At 34.8% G+C, this 19,974-nt stretch overlaps 2 protein-coding genes across 3 annotated transcripts in view; both read right to left on the reverse strand.

Moving 5' to 3' along the window:
• Positions 1-347: 347 nt before the first annotated feature.
• Positions 348-19,974, reverse strand: part of LOC147867030 (uncharacterized) — a 101,308-nt gene continuing 81,681 nt past the window's right edge. Inside the window, exons 2-5 of one of the 2 annotated variants that reach the window (XM_087314721.1) lie at positions 2,803-2,892; positions 2,624-2,707; positions 1,278-1,400; positions 348-685 (exon numbers count right to left, since the gene is read on the reverse strand). In XM_087314721.1, coding sequence (XP_087170847.1) covers positions 548-685; positions 1,278-1,400; positions 2,624-2,707; positions 2,803-2,868 — 411 coding nt within the window. In that variant the 5' untranslated portion in view covers positions 2,869-2,892 and the 3' untranslated portion in view covers positions 348-547. Of the gene's footprint in view, positions 686-1,277; positions 1,401-2,623; positions 2,708-2,802; positions 2,949-19,974 lie in introns of those variants that run through there. The other variant, XM_087314720.1, reaches the window with a different exon arrangement.
• LOC147867031 (inorganic pyrophosphatase TTM1-like) lies at positions 6,611-13,295 on the reverse strand. Its single transcript, XM_087339849.1, has 12 exons — positions 12,635-13,295; positions 12,279-12,393; positions 11,081-11,276; positions 10,757-10,870; positions 10,081-10,254; positions 9,384-9,578; positions 9,119-9,241; positions 8,799-8,920; positions 8,680-8,712; positions 8,441-8,555; positions 7,854-8,108; positions 6,611-7,245 (listed from the first exon to the last, which is right to left on the reverse strand). The coding sequence occupies exons 1-12, from the start codon at positions 13,002-13,004 to the stop codon at positions 6,997-6,999; spliced, it is 2,061 nt and encodes a 686-aa protein (XP_087195975.1). The 5' UTR covers positions 13,005-13,295; the 3' UTR covers positions 6,611-6,996.

Raw genomic sequence — 19,974 nt, forward strand, 5'->3', positions numbered from 1 at the left:
TACTAATGTGAAAAAATCACTGAAATTCCACCATACTGCGTGTAGGGGGGGGCGTAGGATTCATTGGGTTCGATTCAAGTAAAGAGAGATTTTGAGCACATTAAGATAAGGAGCTTCACTACCCGCTGTATAATTTCTTAGAATAACATGTAATGATTAAAAACGCAAAGAGATTTAGAGTGAAGGTGGGAACACAGACTAAATTGAATTTACATGATGGCAATTCTAAATTCTAAGTTTAGAATCAGACAGCTAATTATAGTTTTAAAAAACAATATAGAATGAACTCAGGAGTACCAAAACCCAATTGGGCTTAATAGGCTGTTTCTTGCTTATGTGGAAAAATCAGACAGCTAATAATAGTTTTAAAAAACAATATTAAATGAACTCAGGAGAACCAAAACCCAATTGGGCTTAATAGGCTGTTTCTTGCTTATAATTATGATATAAATTGAATCAGGAAGACCAAATGACGATCTAACCCGCCTTTATCGCCTATTTCTTATTTCGATCTATTCAATATTTCTTGCTTTTGGATTTTAGATCTTCAGGCAGCCTTCTTTTCTATATCGGATTTTGCTCTCTCTATAAGGTTGCAAGCATCCTGAACAGTGACAATGGATTCTGCACCACTCTCATCAACACTAATCTTGAACTCCTCTTCTAAGGCCATCACAATCTCCACCTGTTAAAATATATGCTCTCTTATTATGTTTTCTTTGACAAATTTTCTTTGACAAACCAGTGAACATATCTGATCCACGAGTACATGTCAAAAACAAATTATCAAGTTTTCATAAAGCCAAAGAAATGAATGTTAAACATAAAGCAATTCTTTGTTCTCAGGCTGATAAAATTTATAAGTCTGTATACAGAGAAAGTGATCATAGCTGAGCGTGAATCTTTTTAATTCTTTGTTCTCAGGCTCATAAAATTTATAAGTCTGTATACAGAGAACGTGATCATAGCTAGTGTAAATCTTTTTATGTTTTACAATGCAAAATGCAAAGCTTTTCATAAAGAAAGAGAAATTATGTTGCAAATCAATCCAATGAAAATTGTGATGAGTGTGAATCTTTTTATGTTTTACAAGGCAAAATGCAGTGCTTTTCAATGTTGCAAATCAATCCAAGGAAAATTGCGAAATTTTCATCTTTTGAAGATGAAACTAATATTTTTTGTAGTTTGACGCATTGAGGCAAAATCCATTGCAAAGCAACAGAATTCACTCGTTAAAAAAAAGCGAAATTTTTCATGTTCTAATAAATATTGTTTACCTGATCCAATGAATCTGCTCCCAGATCCTGGAATTTTGAATGTGGATGAACAGAGCCTTTCTCTGATGCCAGTTGTCTGGTTACAATATCAATCACTTTATCAACAGTTTCCTGTTTAGCTACCTGAATCAGTGTAAGCAAAAAAACAATAAGGTTCAGAAATAAAGATAACTGGAAAAAAGTCTGTACAAGAGTGAAAAAAAATTGTTTCTGCTACACTCGTAGATAATGAGCAAGAATACATTAAATAACTTAGTGCATTATCTAATTAAGGTAGATGATAGATCTACATTAATTTAAAGGGCATAAAGTTTTGTTCGGTGAACATTAATGTAGAGTGCTTTTATGGTTACCATTACGTCAGATCTACACTCACGTAGAGTGCATTTGTCTTATGTAAACTTGTACTATGCCAACCCCTGTACACTAAATTTATCTTAGGCAGATTATCATCAATATTCCATTAAATGCATACTTGAATTTGCTTTGCTGTATATGAATAACACAATTCCATCAAATCAGCATCAGAATATTCATATAATTATTTTTATTTTCACATAATATAGGTGATGTACAAAGATCTTATTAAAGTGGTCTACTAAAAAGACAAAACTGTTAAAGATAATATGCATCCAAAATCCATAGTAATAACGGACAGCAATTCACTTACCTTATCTAAATCGAAGCACTCAATAAGATACAGATGAAATTTTTATGACCTTTTGACACATAAATTGCCTCAGGTTTATATATGTGCTCTATGAGAATATATAAATAAACCTATGGTAAGCATAGTAGTAACATCCGAAAATATTGAAGGATAATCCTCTGTGACTTACTAGATACAGTAGAAAATATCAGACAGAATAATGAGCAAAATTACTTCAAAACCTGTGCTCTTATCAAAGTGTGTTACAAGAACACACTGATGAAACTGCAAACATAGCTGTAACATCCGACAATATTGAAGAATAGTGCTCATTTTTCTCTGACTTTTTATCAAATGTGACTTTACTAGATACAGTAGAAAAACATATTTCATAAAATCAGAAACAATTTCAAGAAAAAGTTACTTATTTACCGGTTCTATCAAGTACATTGCTATATACGATATGAAACTGCTAGTAATTAAACATAATGGATTAATATAAGTCAAAATTCCGATCAAATTGTTCATTAAGCTGACCTCTATCACGGTATGTTACTAAAGAAAAACTGTTTTACTATATCCAAACAGAAATCATCGTTATCTGAGAAATACCAAAGAAAATATCTGCTAAATATGTGGTTTATTAAGTGTTACCAAATATACATTAAATTAGACTACTAATAAAACTAAATCTTACACTGCACGAAACCCTCAGACGTCTGGTTGGAAATTTTCCTGATCTGAAGCTCACATTAAAACCCGCAAATCTACTAGAAGCAATCTGCAATAAAAAGAAAGAACGAAAGAAGAAGAGAAATTCAAATAAACTGCTGGAAAAACGGAAAAAGATTTAAAGGGAACAATAGATTTGTTTACCTTCGAAGAAGAAGAAGGCGAAGGGAACAAGGAAACCGAAGAATGCATGGAAGTGGAAGAGGCCATGGCTAACTCTGTCTGTGTGTGTGTGTGTGTGTGTGTGTGTGTGTGTGTGTGTGTGTGTGTGTGTGTGAGAGAGAGAGAGAGAGAGAGAGGTTGTACTGTGTCTCATTCTATTCTGTAATATATACGAGAACTATTCACATTATGTATGCGTCCACACTTGCATTGCATTATGGCCCCCACATTTTGTGTTGCAACTTGCATGCGTTATTTACTACCTAGTACCACCCACCACACACACACAAACACTTTTGGATTGGAAGCCCAAAACCGTTATATATATACATATATGTATGTATGTATGTATGTATTCTCGGTGTGCTCTCTCATTCGGCGAGCTGAAAACATCGCGTCAAAAATGGGTCGAACCGAAAACAATACAGTCTCGGTCGGCCTTCCACCACACCCCCCTGTGTGTGAGCCTTGGCGCTTGGAGAGCCTTAACACTTTCCAAACTCGCAAACTCGCTCACACAAGTTACGTGTTTAGGTAGCATCATGGTACCATCAATTTTGAAGATACCATATGCAAGGCCATGCATGGAAACCTAGTAGAGAGTGAATATTGCTTACTTCTTGCATGCTCGACATATATGGTATTTCACGAGATGCATCATAGTTGTTACAAAACACATGTTTTATGTTTAGAATACTTTTTCTTTTGTTCCTAAACACATTTTTTAATACTTTGGAAAGTATTATTCACACATAAGGATAATACAACAAGCTTAATGGTTGTTATTCATATGATCCCATTAATAAATATATGTCTTAATTTGACCATCCTGATGAATGTTAATGTGTGGCAAAACAATGTCAATGTATAGCTATCCTCTCTCTCAAGTACAAACATGCATCAAATATGTAACCCCTAAACTTTTAAACTCCATCCCACAATAATGCATGTCACTTCTAGTCTCAATAATGGTTCACATGCATATAATCTCATCTTCCATGGGATGATATCCCCTTGCACCAAACTTGCATAATGCCCTTGGCGTCACTGTATCGATAATAATGTTTTTGCATGGTCACCCATAAATCAATCTACAAACATCTTAGTACGACACCTATGTTGGTTTATTTCATTTATTCACGTTAATATTATGTATGATGCATGAACAATAATTTTCCACATGAAATGTATATTTTTAACAAGGTACTCTTCCAAAGCATTATTGATTTCTCGAACAAAACATAAACATGGTTTTTCCATTGAGAGATAGCATTAGCATCCATCCCATTTATATTTTTTGTTGTATCAACTTATGGAAAATGAATTTGTAAAGCTACTTTGCTTTGGAGGTAAAACCATTGAAGCAACCTTAACTTCTACCCTATTTACATTTGCAAGGGTTAAAATTATAGCAAATGCAGAGTGAAAATGCAAATTATAGAAATGTCTAAGATGAACAACACAAAAAAGAACTTTCTCTAAAGCTTTACTCCAACACACTATGGGGTCACTCATTATAAGGTTGCATGTTTGTCCTAGGCACAATATTCTTGCTCCTCCTAATATTGTCCAACAAAAACTTTATTATGGTGATGGATTGTGTATAGGTGTTTTCTATTAATCTTTCCTCTCTAAACTATTGTAGCTAGCACTTGTGCTAATAGGTCATCCTCACTAGGAAGTTTTGTTTCCAGGGCATGAAGCTTGATGCTTTGTATTCCACTGGTGTCAAGTAGTTACCTTTGTAGATGGGGAACCTACAGGCTCAAGACACTCTAATGTATCGAATGCTTTGATTGTTGAACGATGTCTTTGATCCCAATTCCAATGATTGTGTTTTGCTTCAATCATATTGGGGATGCTAATTATTTTCTCTTGGTCGACTCTACTAATCTATTGGCATAATACAATGTAGATTGCTCTTTTGTGGATGATTATATGTTCTTAGCAATGTGGTTAGCGAATAAAAAAAAAGTGTGTCTTGATTATTAACCTCTATCAAAGAGCCCAACCCATTCATAATTAGTTTATAGAGGAACATAGCTACTTAGGTTCAATATTGCCTTCATACGTGCATTTGTCTTCCACCCATTTGGTGCAATGACACTAAGGGGTTGGTTGAGTATGTAATGTTATTCATTGGAATCTCCAACCTTTGCCAAATGTTACATGTTGGCTTTCTGGATAAGCAACTTCAACCGAAGAGATAATTCTATGTCACATTTTCTTCCTACAGTTAAATATTTCGTGTGTTGTCACGATCACAATCTTGAATTCGAGGATCCACATGAGTATCTCAAAACCAATGAACCAACGTTACCATATGTATGTACATTACCAATACTATTGATCTATGATTTGTCCAAAATGACATTATGAGAACAAGGTGAAACCCAACTTCTTATGGAACAAAAAATATAATAGAGAAAAGAGAAATGGTTAATGATGATAAAAAAAAGTATAATTGAGGCATTATTAGCCAAACCCAATCCTTTTCCTTGGCCAAATGCCATATACAAGGGCATTTTTTTGGTGCAAGTTTCCATGACCACATAATGCACCAACATTTTGATATGTCCATAGGTGAATGGCTTGTTGAAACAATGATGAATGAAAACACCATCAATGCAAGCCCAACTTCTTATGGGATAATAAATATAATAGGAATGTCTATAGAATCATAGAAACATCTCAACCACCCTAACAAGGCTGTTCAATAGCCACATACATAGTGGTGGGAAGACAGGCATCAACAAAGAAAACATCCAATCAATCAAGGAGGGAAGGGGAATAAATAGGCAATAACATTAGGGAGCAAGAGTGTAAAGTGAAGAAGAAAAAGAAAAAGAAAAAGATAGTGGTAAAAAATAGAACAAGATGGAGAAAAGCAATATAAGAGTGGTTAACCGAACACAATTATTTTTCTTGGCCAAATACCATAAGCAAAGGCATCATTTTAGTAAGTTTCCACCACCACATATATGTGCCAACATTTCACTTGTGAGAAGAATAGCTTGTTGAAACGATGATGAATGAAAACATCATAAATGGTCCTTATACATGGATCATCAACTAAAAGAGAGAATACAATTGCAATTGTGTAAAAGATGAAGTAATGTGAAACAAATTAGAGTTTTCAGATTCACACTCCACTAGCCCAAACGAGAAGGTCTTCATGTTCCCAATGGTATTAATAGACAACTTCTACAATAGAGTACCAATAAGATTCCGTCTTGACCCTAGTATGCTACATTAATGCTCATGCAGCACCAAGTTTTGTTAACACACCATTAGCTAAATGTTCACAACACTACCCTAATACATCATCATTTTAGCTTATGCCCCAATTATCCAATCATCAATGTTTCCAAGCTATGCACTATACATTAATGAGCATGCATTGTTGGAAGATAGATCCAAGGGCCAAGCGATAAACCACACGATACATTTGTTTTATCACCTTTGGATATTACAAAAATAGGTTAATTCATTAGCAACATATATACAGAAATGTAAACTAGCAAAACTTAATTAAGGTGCATACATCCTCATGAATCTATCATAGGTGGGAGAGGAACTTCCTCTATTTGTAAGGTTCAAACTGAGTCTAGAATTGCTAGTTTTGATGGTAATAGAAATTAAATCCACTAATCAATTTTTTTGCATGATGTAAAACGCTTAAGAAGTCACAAAGAGAGCATTAACCACTAATTTATATTGTACGATGCTAATAGTAATTTACAGCTGTTAATATATTTTAAATTGTGACGTGCCTTATTTGACTAGAATTAAATTAAAAATAAAAGTACTTAAAAAAAGTTACAATATACCTTTTAATGAATGAATGATTTTAGATATTTTCATTACAAACCTGGGGCCGAAAATTGGGTTGAGCATCAAAGCTCTATAAGTATTGCATCCTCAAATCCTATATATATAGGTCCCGATTCTCACTTCTGAGACATTTGAAGCCAAAACATTCCGAAATCACAATTCAAATAAATAAATGCACCGCACTCGATTAGATTCGAGTGAGAAAGCGATGCAAATTTGGTAAAAATAATAATAATTGATCTCCCTAAAGAAGACATTCAACAGGTATGTATATATATAAACTCAGTGGAAAACTCTCGATCAACACATTCCCTAGGATGGAAAACTAAAATTAAACTAACTTCAAGCAGAACCTGAAGATGATCTCATTTTCATGATGCCACAAACACTTCCGAGGCCCAAGATTGTGATGCAAACAACAGTGATCAACCCTAGATCCGTCGTCTTGTTCTCTCTCATGAATGTATCCAACCATCCTCTCCGTTCATTGCCCAAATGCCTCCTCCCCTGAGAATTGCTTTGCCGCAAAATGTTACTTAAGAGATCGAGTTGCGTGGTAAGATGACGTTGACCCCGCGCCAAAGACCGCAACTATGATAATGTATAATATGGCATTTTTTTATTTTTTGACAAAGAATGTCTACTTGTTAAGTTTTAAGTATTATTCAGCATAAAGAGAATATCTAATCTTTCAGGTTTATTCTTCTGGCTCTAGAGCTCTGCTCAATTTTCTATAAATTTGGATTCTCATTTATATTTAAATAAGGATATTACAAGAAGAGAATTCAACTAATAAAAAGTCAATGATTTATCCATCTTTCTCCAGGCGGAATTTTAAGAAATCAAGAAACTCCTCGCTTCTCTGTCTCCGGATTTTAGGAAATCAAGAAATTATTCTGCCTTCTACATTGAGATTTTAAGAGCTATTTAACCTAATTAAAATTTTCTTTTCCTTTTTCTAAGATTTGTCTCCTATCTTCTGTTCAATCAAATCTCTTCTTGTGTATCCTAATTTTTTTGCAGTATTGGAAGACCAGACTTTTTCCAACAGATTTAGTAATTCATCGTACTAGGTCCTTATTAATGCATTTCATGATTTAAACTCTTTAAATAAATTCAATTTGATTATTTGCTCTCTTTCGAGTCTGATTTTAGGACCTGTGAAAATATATCATTTAACACATGTTAAAAACATTTACCTCTTCAATGACAGGAATGTCAACAGTGGAAGAAGAAAATGAGATCTGTCCAGGAGGTGAATAACCATTCCCTCCACACATGCCGATGTTACCATTCCCAAAAGAGCCCACCACCTCCACAACTGAACCTTGTGGCTTGCTTTGCACAATGCCAAGACAACTCGATATCTTTGTTTCCACCTCTCCTAGGCGTGAAAGTAGCTCATCTATCCTTTCATTTAGACCCGTCATCTGTTCTGATATGTGAGCATATCCCTACCAGACCATTTTTTGGACATTATATGTGTTATTGGATAAGTTTTATATATGTGCCTCTGTGCTGTTTACTAAACATGCAAGAATGTGACAATGTTGTTTACTAAAATATGCAAGAACATTAGCTAATAAATAATTAGATACATAGTTTACAAAACATACAAGAATTTGACATATCATTTATTAAAACATATGAAAACAACAATGTTGTTAAAACAAGCTGACAACACACACACAAGAATTCAATGGTCTTTCTACGAATTGAAAATTTTCGAATGTATATCATTACAAAATAAAAAAACAGAAGCATTTTGATAGGGATTCTCTCTTACCTCCCTCTGCAGTGATGATGGCGAATCAAGGCATACATCGTCAGCTTTCTTATCATTTTGTTGCCATCTTGATTGCTGCTTTCTCATCTTCATAGGAATATGATCAGCTGTCAAGCTGAATAAAAAACAACAATTGCCCAGGTAAGTAAAAAGTAAGCCTAGAAGTTAATGAATCAAGAAAGAAAATAAAAACGACACTGGCCTCTGTTTTTAATTAAATTGACAATTGGAACTCTTACCCTAAACCATTATTGTCGTTCGTTTTCGTCCAACTGAAACACAACAAAACAGATGGATTCGTTATTGACATCTCTAAATTTGTCTGTTGTGTGAATCGGTAGTATGCAAAGTTGTGCACCTTTGGCTATAGAGATTTCTTACTCCAGGCTTAGCTTCAGCTATCCAAGAAAAAGATCGCATTGGGCTTTGAGACGGTGTCTCACTGATGCTTAACTTGGTCTTTAAATCCTCAGGGATGGCCTACAGAAAAAACTGTGATCAAATTTCAACTCAAGAAGATTACAAATATTCATTCGTGAGCGATATAAATCATTCAAATCAAATATTTTTACTGTTATTCAATGAATGATTGGTAATATGCCAAATACATCAACTTGACTTCATTCATTGTAGCAATAAAGAAGGTTTTACATGATAAAGAAGATTTGAATCACACACCATGACTTCAGATGTAAGCTTCTCTAATTGGATCTGCTCGATATACGGATGGGGCATATACGAACCATCCAAACCTAGCTTCCTCGCTGCCTCTCCAACCAGTAATCTATCCTTACCTTGTACCTGCAATGTATAAATTTGATAAAGCAAGATCCTTCAATCAAACATTATGTAGTAATCAGTTCCCGCTTAGTGAAAAAAGATATGTTATATGAAGATTGATCAGGGATGTAAAAGCATGAATAGAACTGAGATTTATATTAACCTGGATGAATTTCTGTTGTAGCAGTTCGAGCTTGTCAATCTTGATGCAGAGAACATCATCTGAGAACACTTTGCTAACTCGTTTCAGAATTGTCGCTATTGTATAGCCAAGAGCCATTAGGCCTCCAAGAAGCCGCACACTTACTTCGAAGGTAATACGAGGTGAAATGATAAATGGGTGATCAATCAAACACTCCTACACAAAGAAGTAGCTTGTCAATATATATGCATCATCGTAATAGAAACACACATTCATACAACAACCATATATACACACATGCATACACACTCATTCTTACTCGATCCTATACAAACATACCTTCATACAAATATGTATACATTCATATAATCACACACATACACTTATTCGATTATACATTCAATAATTTTTACACATTCATACATACATTTACCCAATTGAACCCACACATACATTCAAACATTTATATACATTCATACACACTTGTTCAATCCTACACATACACATAAAAATTCTAACTTGTATATATTCAGACAATCTTATGCACTGCATGCAGTTATTCCATCATACAGACATTCATATGAATTCATAAACAATAAATAGAAAAACTGCATTTTAATCGCAGAAGAATAGTCACATAAGTTATCTAACCTCTCACACAGTTAATACAAATGGCATGCATATGTTAAAATAAAATATGCAACAAAATAAATTATACCTCAAACATGAGACTGTATTTTCCATCTCGGTTTCGCATTCTTAGATAAGATTGGCATGTGTCCGGATCTTCACCAGGTGGAAGAAGATAGATGTCATACGTGTCTTCTGTCACTTCAGTGCAGTTTGGAGAAAGGACGCTTCTGATTTGGTCTTCTTCCACAATAAGTGCAGACTGCCAGAGAAGTACTCATCAATGATACATTATAAAAGCAATGCAACTATGACAACTTCACATATGTTTAGCAAATGATTGGCTTATGATGTGCAAGAAACTGCACGGCACACAATGCTTGGAATATGATGTGGGATATTACACTACAATATGGCATGGTTAAACTGTGCCTAGTTATGTGGCCAATCATTGCCTAGAGACATGGTGCATATCAAAGTCAACCAACAACCATTGCCTAGTGATGTGACACCTAGCATTGCCGCCCACTCACCTTGCATAAAAGTACACACCAATCATCGCCTTGCATTAATTTGGCCTATTATGCTAAGACAGGAATTATGCCAGAGAAGATGTCCATGATGAGTAATGTAGTTTAATAAACATCAGCGCCTTAGGAATAAAGGCTGAACTTTACAGCCCATATGAAAGACTCAACTTGTTCACTATTGCAATGTGTGCAAGATTGACAATAAGCCTGATTACAAATTAATCATATAGTTACCTTAAGAATATAAGCCGGACTTTGTAGCCCAGAAAATGGGTTGAATTTGTTCACTATCTTTATGTGTGCAGTCTCTAAATCTGGCTCAATGAACACTTTGTACATTGGATAAACCTGCAGAATAATCACACAAGAACTAAAACATCACAATAGAGTCAACCCTAAGTAATTAATCAAATAAATGTAAATTGAGTTGCCAGGTTGTCCTAGCTGTTCCATGACTTTGCTTTATAAAGCATGGCTCAAGAGCTCAAAAAACATTAAGACATGTGATTCCCACCATCAAAACAGAATAAATAGAAGTAACGAGAGTACAAAACTCACAGTCTCAGAAACTTGTTGGATGATATCTTCAGGAGCTTGACCCGACCGGTTGATATCACGAAGCACCCTTTTCACGAGATCAAAATGAACGCCCCCAGTCACCGAGACACGTAGGTCGAGAAATGGCCGAATCTTCTCACTCAAAGCATAGATACCCTCGAGGATCACGATCCGGGAGGAAGGAACCTCAACCTTCCTGTCAATGATGATAAACAAACACAAACTATTAAACCTACTGGGTTTATATATATAACTCCTGTCACCATCACATCCACATTCACAACCCCATATGCACTCAAGTTGATAAAAAGCCAAGAAAGTGTGTAATCTTCTGACAACCATTTTTCTGTCTAGTGGGCTTATATATATAGCTCCTGTCAGCATCACATCCACATTCACAACCCCATATTCCCTCAAGTTGACAGAAAGCCAAGAAAGTGTGTAATCTTCTGACATACATTTTTCCATTTTAAGAAAACCTACTCACTCAATTTTACTATATATATAACCAAGGAAACCACCAAATTTTGTGGCTTACATTTCTCCTCTTTCAACACATGCATATATAATACCATAGACATTCAATTTCTGAAAGCTATAACAAATCCAAAAGGATATCAACTTCAACACACCCATTCCTTTGTACACATCACCTGATGATATAACCCAAAAACTATCAAAATTTACTATTTATATTTCTCCATTTTCAGTACACCCATGCCTCCATACACTAAACTTTGAGTGAGTATAAACAAACCTAAAAGACTATAAATTATTCCAAGACTTCTATACTCGTGCAACCAAACAATATCAGGCCAAAAAGCTATAATAACTTACCACTTCCTCTTCCATCACAATTCACTCATACACACTCAAATGAAGAATGCAAAAGAGAACTACATTTCTACTCATGATTCACCCATATCATGAGACAATTACATTTCTACTCTTTCAACATACGCATATGCCCACCCCCATACAAACTTAAATCAACAACTAGAATCCAAGTCAATAATGAAGCTTGTGACTTATATTTCACCTCTTTCAGCGCCGTATACACCCAGATAGGCTATATAGTGGCAACTCGAAAACTTTCAAATCATGTGATTAAAATTGCACACACAAAATGAAGGATGGGAGGGAGATGGGAAGTTGGCAGATAGATACACCATTCTGAGATTAAGGTTGCAAGACCAACCTGTAACCAGTCCGGCAACTCAGCTTAAAATCATAGATAGGCACATCAACAGCCTTTCCAGCTTTAAGGTCACTAATGTTTTGAAGAAGTAGGTCATAATCTGTGAGCCTTGGATCTGCACAAATGTACATATATTAAAATACATTGCTTAGATATGAACATAACCCATATCAAGTGCTCCATTTCTTCAAATCAAAAGAGAAAAATATATCTCAAAACATAAATGTATAGCTCCTAACATAAACCATGTAAACTGTTCTGTTCGTTTAATTTAAACGATAATAAAATGTAAATCTGAATGCATCCCATATGTGATCTATTTCTTATATTCAATAACAAGAGAGGTATCCTTGTACCATCATAGTTATCATCGACGACACGGCTACCATCATTGTAATTATCCATGGAAATTACAGTAATCCCAGGCTTGAATTTGCTCACTTTCTCCGAGAAGACAGTCTTCCCAGCACCAGAGGGGCCTGCAAGCCCAACCAGGATGACTCCAGGGATACTCTGTGAGAGCAGCTGGCAGGCCCTCATGAAAAGGAAGATGCCTTTCTCAAATGAGAGAGCATCAGGGACACGTTCGATCTCATAGCTGCCGCCTCTCCGTTTCACCAACCGTAGCTGGTCTTTCAGAAGCCCCTGCCTTTTTTGGTGCTGAGTAGACCATGAGGATGAGGACGATGACCTCACCTGCGTTGCAGGGCGAGCATCCATGGTCATTCCCACCCCTCACGTCTGATCAAAACCCTAAACTACTAATCTCTCTTCACCTCAAACCGCAATTTCTCCTCCCTCAAAATCCTAAACCATAAACTCCCTTTTCTCAAAACCCTAATTTATCTCTATCTCCCCTCCTCTAAACCCTAATCCCCCGCGATCCCTAACCCTTGATCTCTTTCAAAATCTCATCTTTCTCAGAAAAATTACAAAGCAAAGGGTGATGACGACGATGGATATGGCTTCATATACCGTATCATATAACTATTTTTCATATACCTACATAGATATGTGTAGGGAGAGAGAGAGAGAGAATCAGAGGGTTGAACGATGAGGATTCGAACTCGGGTTCTTCGAAGGAATCAGAGGGTAGGCATGAGAGAGAGAGAGAGAGAATCAGGACGATGAATCCGAGAAACGAACAACGACGATGTATATGATTCTCTCTCTCTCTCTCTCTCTCTCTCTCTCTGTTTGCTTGAGTTCTCTTTTTTTGCTCTGCCCCAAAACATGACTTATATGCTATTCTCGTTCTACATTTGCTTTTTATATTTCTTTTTATTTTATCTATTTTTTTTATTTTTTATTTCTGTTTTATATATTTGTATCTATTTATATATGGGGTTTTATTTTTGGGAAAAGGGGGGGGGGGGGTATGAAATACATCCCATCTCCAAAAAAACAATAGAACTCTCGCATTATTGCCCTTCTTCTTTTTTCTGGCCCTGGCCCTGTTATTACTCTATTGTTGGTCCTGGGATCACTCTTTCTCCTGCATGCTCACCCTAGAGTCCAATCAATCGCAACGAGGAGGCATGCATGAACAATGCAACTACCAACTCGATTCATGTGACCCGAGTGGCATCGTCACCATTTCCTAGTCATCCATGATCGGGTCATGGCAAGCATCTCCTAAGATGTGAGTCGTATATGCTTGGCATACCTTGATTCATCACCTATATTATCACATGAGTCCTTTCGAGCTACAAACTTACAAGGATGTGCATGCATGGACTCGCTATCAATGATCTCATCTGTGAGCTTTTTCCAACCACAGGCTTGTATAACATATATGCATGTGTCGATTCAAATTAGTTTACTTTTATTATGATTTCTTTCATTCATAAGGAGGCCCTCGGTGTAAGTAAGGCACACCAAAAAGAAATGTTGGTTGGGCTAGGCTTGTGTAAACCATCCAAGCTCCAATTGTAAGTATGGGAAACTCGAGGCTCAAGAGGGTGGGAAGTCTCCACCTTTGGTTTACATCAAAGAGTTAGCTCAAGGGTATATGCACATCCTATGGGAGATGGAGTTTTGGAGTTCCTTTTTTTTTACCATAAAACATATGCTCCATTGGTATTAATAAAAAGCCCGGAGGCAGTATACAAATAGTACATAATATTGTTTCATCTCCACCAGTATATCTGAACTGATTCTAGCATTTGTAAAAATTGTTGAGTTTTGGAGTTCCTACATCAATTTGGGCAAATGTAGATGGAACATATGCATGAAATGTGTAGGGCTAGAAGCATTTTGTAAAATTTCAGTCGAACGTTGGCCCTTGGTGGGAAACAAATGTACGTAGGACACACAAGTGAAGAAGGCCAACATGGTCAACCGAGAGTGAACACTCCATGATTCAAGTATGAGTATAAAAGGCTTAGGTCTTTTGTTTTATCATCATTGTTTTTGTTTATTATGTAGTTGTTGTATAAGATGTTTAGCTCTCGAGGAATTAGGTAAACTTATGAGTTACTCTATATCCAACAAGTATTAGGTTTATATGCATAGATTGACATATTCACAATAGTTGTGAGTGGGTGACGATGATATATCTACAATCCTTGATCCACGTTTTATCACCTTACCGTTAGTTTGTTCTTTCCACTCATAGGGTTGTCAAGTTGTATTTCATTAGAGCTAGAGGCACTAAGCTTAAATAGTAAAAAATGTTGAGGTTGTGATGGACATGAAATGTATTATGAAATGAGAAGAATTGCCAAAGAGTATGAATTTCATTTTCTTCAACGTTATGTTTAGAGTCCAGACCCATCCAAACTTAGTAGTTAAATTTGGAAGCTTCTTTCACATTCACATCCAAAAGCATTGTGATAGGCATTATAATGATATATTGTCTCTTGTGTGGCAAGTGTTCCCAAAACGGGGACCAATTGTATGCAATCCTGAAATTTCCTCGATGAAAAAAAGACATTAGTGGCAAACTCTTTCCGAAAACTAAGTTCAATCGTATGTCATATGCTAATTTAGCCAATGAAAAAGATACATTTCAATTGGAACGCCTTGTTGGTTTTTCAGTAAAATCTTGACCAAGATTACACTTTTATTTTATTATGAAGGCAAAAAAAAAACAGTCCAAGTATTGCTTGCGCCTTATAGTAACTCAAGTTTGATTGTAAATGTGATAGTGGTGTCGTAACAATTGTGCTTCATATTTTGAAGTTTATGTGTCTAAGTCTATGGGATCAAGTTTATTGGTATGTTCAATGCAAAGATTCTATGCATTATTTGTTTGAGAACATGCACATGAACTGTTTGCCCCTAAAAGCATGGCTTTGAGAATCACTTTCCTCAAGAAAGGTTAAAAAAATATTATTGCCTTAAAAGCAAAGCAATGATAACCATTCAAGCTGAAAATGCATTTAGTAACTCTGAACATTGTGTGGAGAATTCCAACAATGTCCAAATATGTTGTCTTTATTCAAAGTGTCATATGATATCATTGATATAATCACCCTCATGACACATTCATAGCTATAAGCAATTTTTCAAATGTCCTCTAATCATTTATCGGTCATTTTGTCAACTTTATATATTATGGCTGAGTATGCATAACATCCTTGGATTTATTAACATGTACAATCATTGATCAACAGTTGTAACTTGTTTTGTTTCTGTCTTCAAGTAAAACTGAAATCGATGTTAAGGAATATAGTGGTTATAATGACTTCCACCATTGCTATCTATTGTTATTAATATACATATAGGGTGTGAAAGCAAGAGATTCTATTCAAACCACATACCTCCTCACATGTATCAATGTTCGTGCCTTGTATACAAGAAGTTTCTCATATTTATAGAAATTAATTCATTTTAGGGATCCCTTGAGTCTATAACTTGAAGTTTGAACTTCACTCTTGATTAAATAGAATCACCTGTTTTTTAGCTAAAAAATCATTATATATTGGTCATTTATTGAACAATTTTAAGAGAAAGTCCAAGAGCTTTAATGGTTTAAAGACATATTTTAATATGAACAATTCATGTCTCTCAACTCTATGCTAAATGGATATGCATTAATTTTGTTTGCTCTGCCTCCAACTAACTTGAGCAACATTCTTAAGTCTATAATTGTGCTTCAATAAATAAGCAACTTGAGTGGAAACTTGCTTCTTTGGCACTACCACCAAGACAACATTTTGCTCTTGTAACTTGTTATTGACTTAGAGAAACAATAAAAAGGTTTTTACTTGACTAATTATACATATTCCAATCCTACGTCTCCTTAATTATACATGTTCCAATCCTACATCTCTTTAATATATCCAATTCAAAGATCACTGCCCATTGAATCGTAGTCACATCCATAAATACAATGTACGTCATTTTATCTATAAGAGCTGACTTCATTTCAGTTGGATTATATGCCTTGTCATGCAAGCAAATCAACTATAATGTGATTAAGCCGTATTGTACACAAAACCGTCCATTGAGTCCTATCAATGAATTTTTATTTCGATAGCCATGTTCTTTTCAATGGGGGCATATAATTTGTCTCAGTCAATTCTTTTGTTGAGCAAGTGGAAAGTGAATTTCTTAATTGGGAATCAACTGTTTTCCGTAAGATTTTGAAAGCATGTTGCACTTATCTGGTACCCATGGATGGCCCATTTAAAGATTCAAAGTCAACCTTTTAACAACAATATACATAAACACTTTATACTTAATAAGTCAACATTTGAAATGTAGTACCAAAATCATGTATGGTCCCGAGTCAATCTTCATATTAACTAACTCGTCTAGGTTACATGATATAAACCATCATACTTAACAATTGACATTTGAAATACAATGGTAAGGCATATCACGACTTTCAAGCAAATCTTCATGTCATTTGAACTTATTAGAATTACACGTACACTTGCTATATTAATACTAACCACAATATGAATTATCATAGAAATATGGTTAATCATTTTAATTATGGTGCACACCACTACCCGCATCATTACACATTTCTTTCCTTTCGTTTGATTAGGTTATCTTGTAATTGACTTGAAATAATTAAATACTTATTAATAAGTCCACGATTAAATTTGCACTTCCCTAATTACATTGCTCCTAATGATTGACATATTTCTATTTCTATAAGAAACACTATATTAACTTTGTTTTCTTTAACAATAATAAAAAATCAATTAATCCAAAGCTTATTTTTTACAATTGACTCAACAAAGAAAGAAACTAACATTGCCCCTAATTTTTGTTATTTCCCCAAATACCCTTAGTTTAGTAAATTGTGCACATTAGATTTGGTAAAACCTACAAAACACTTCGCAAGCCCTACCTTTAGTTAATCATCAAAACAGAACAAAAGGGTATCGTAGAGCAAATCATTGTTAAAATGTTGGAGACGTGGATAACTAAGGGCATTTGTGGAAATAACAAAAAACTTAGGGACAATGTGAGTTTTTTCTTCATTGAGTTGATCGTCAAAAATAAGTTTTGAAATTTGGATGCATTGAGTTTTTTGTCACTATTCAAAAAAAGAAATTGATTTGAACCCCGCAAACACTAAGTTGTGAAACATTTATTTTTTCTAATAATTAAACTAAAGGGATGAATACAGTTTGCCTCAATTATGGTTGTGTCATGGATGTGGGATCTCTCATGCATGCACCATGGTTTTGAAAGCTTGCAAACTTGGGATAAACTCACATCTTGAATTAAGAATTTCACCTTGCCACTTGCGCAACATATGAATCCACCCGACCAACGGAAGTTTCTTTCATTACAAAAAAGCATTTCATAATTTTAATTAGCAAAAGGATACCATCACGTTACTAGATTTTACATTTTAGAATTTCAAAAAGGTAGCGTACCTACCGAATCTGTAATTTTTGAGGATGTCCAAAGTCACCACCTACATGATGTATAATGGGAATGCTTCCAATTATTCAATTATTTCTATGACTTCTCTTTTGGCACTTTATTGTTTGTCAATTATTGTGCATAAAAGTGTGCTAAGATTGAATCCAATGAGAGACTTTGATATCTATTTCAAAAGTCATGTTGCTTTATTCCTAGCCTTACAAAATGTTATGACGTTCTTCCTAAAAGTAATTGTCAAATTGGCACTCTATTGGAGTTTCCATCACAAAGGGAAGAGATTTCATGTATGTGTTGTAGAGGCCGTGAACTTTTCGTAGAGGTGAATTTCAAGGGTACTTGGGAAACCATGAATCACGATTACTAAAATTGAACTTAAAGATTTCATAAGAGAAAGGTTCGTGTAAAGAATTGGAACTCTAAAATGGGTATGAAATGTGACTAAACATTATTGTATTACATGGAATGGTATAAGTGCCACATTTATATAGTGATTCTATAAAAACTTCGCCATGAACCTCATACAACACAAGATATGCAAACATAACTCTTCATACGAAGAGTTGTCTCTTTGTAAAATGTCCTTGTCTATTTTAGGTAAATTAAGAGTCACATATTTTCTTATTTAATCAGTTAGACATTCACACTTAATAATGTTCAAAAGCTATCTCATATGATGATAATTGTGGGTTAACTCGATGACTCCATGTGCCTTTTTCTTCGTCTCTTCAAATTAAGGTCATATCCTACATACATACATATGTACATACGTACGTACATACATACATAATACACGTTTGTGTGCTTATGTATGTTGGTGAGACCTATTGCTTTCAATTTATTCTAACGAATAAGTCTACCACTAAGGTAAGATTTGGAAAGGTGGGACACCATCTTTAAAAGTCCTATTGAACACATCCTACCTTGATCTACTCGTTCTCCATAGCACATATACTTTATGTTTCCAAATTTAATTTTTTTTCATGAAATTGCCCCTCAACCATTATGTACATCCTTAACTTATATTATATAGAAGGGTATGAAATATTTTATTGATAAAATATGTTTAGTTTGAACATATATTGTGATATACATAAGACGGAAGTGGGACATCTTCTCCCTTTTTGGTGGCTAGACGCGCCACTTATATAGAGTCCCAAATGGGCTACATGCATGGCGCCTCACATGGGAGTGGTTGAGACTGAACTTGGCCGGCCCCACTCCACAATATGGATGTTGTGATCAACGCCTGATTTAGAATCTTGTTAATCATTAGGCTATTTGACTATATTGTTTGAATGTTATGATCAATATAAAGTTTTTTTGTTATCATTCTTGGATTATTGCTCGCGATTGTATGTGTTGGATTATTAAAATATTCTCATTGTACTTGAGTTGTGGCTCATTATTATACTTGGATCATCATATGCTATTATTTCAAATTCAAAGTCTATAAGGTTTCTTGCTCTACAATCTTTACTCTTTAATTGTAGTCGGAATATTGCATATACTATTTGAAGTCATTGGACTTCGTGATTTCTTGACCTATCATATTTCAAACCCATAAGGTTTCTTGCTCTATAATCTTTGCTCATTATTATACTTGTACAACAAGATATATTAATTTAATTTGGTTGAACTTTGTGGTTTCTTGACCAATAACTTATTGGTTTATATTATATTGACAAAGAATCTTTATAACTTAGAAACGTTCTTCTTACAACAAGAGGTTGGTTTATGTGTAGCCTAATACTAAAATCATTGTAAAATCATATCATGTTTTCGTATTCCGATGTGATGGAAAATAGGTGTGTGATTAATATATTCCTCTCAATCTTGTACACTA

The sequence above is a fragment of the Azolla caroliniana genome, unplaced genomic scaffold, assembly GCF_043228905.1.
Source record: "Azolla caroliniana isolate FFs.n. ecotype wild unplaced genomic scaffold, voAzoCaro1.0.p SCAF_2, whole genome shotgun sequence".
In the NCBI taxonomy this organism is placed as follows: Eukaryota; Viridiplantae; Streptophyta; class Polypodiopsida; order Salviniales; family Salviniaceae; genus Azolla; species Azolla caroliniana.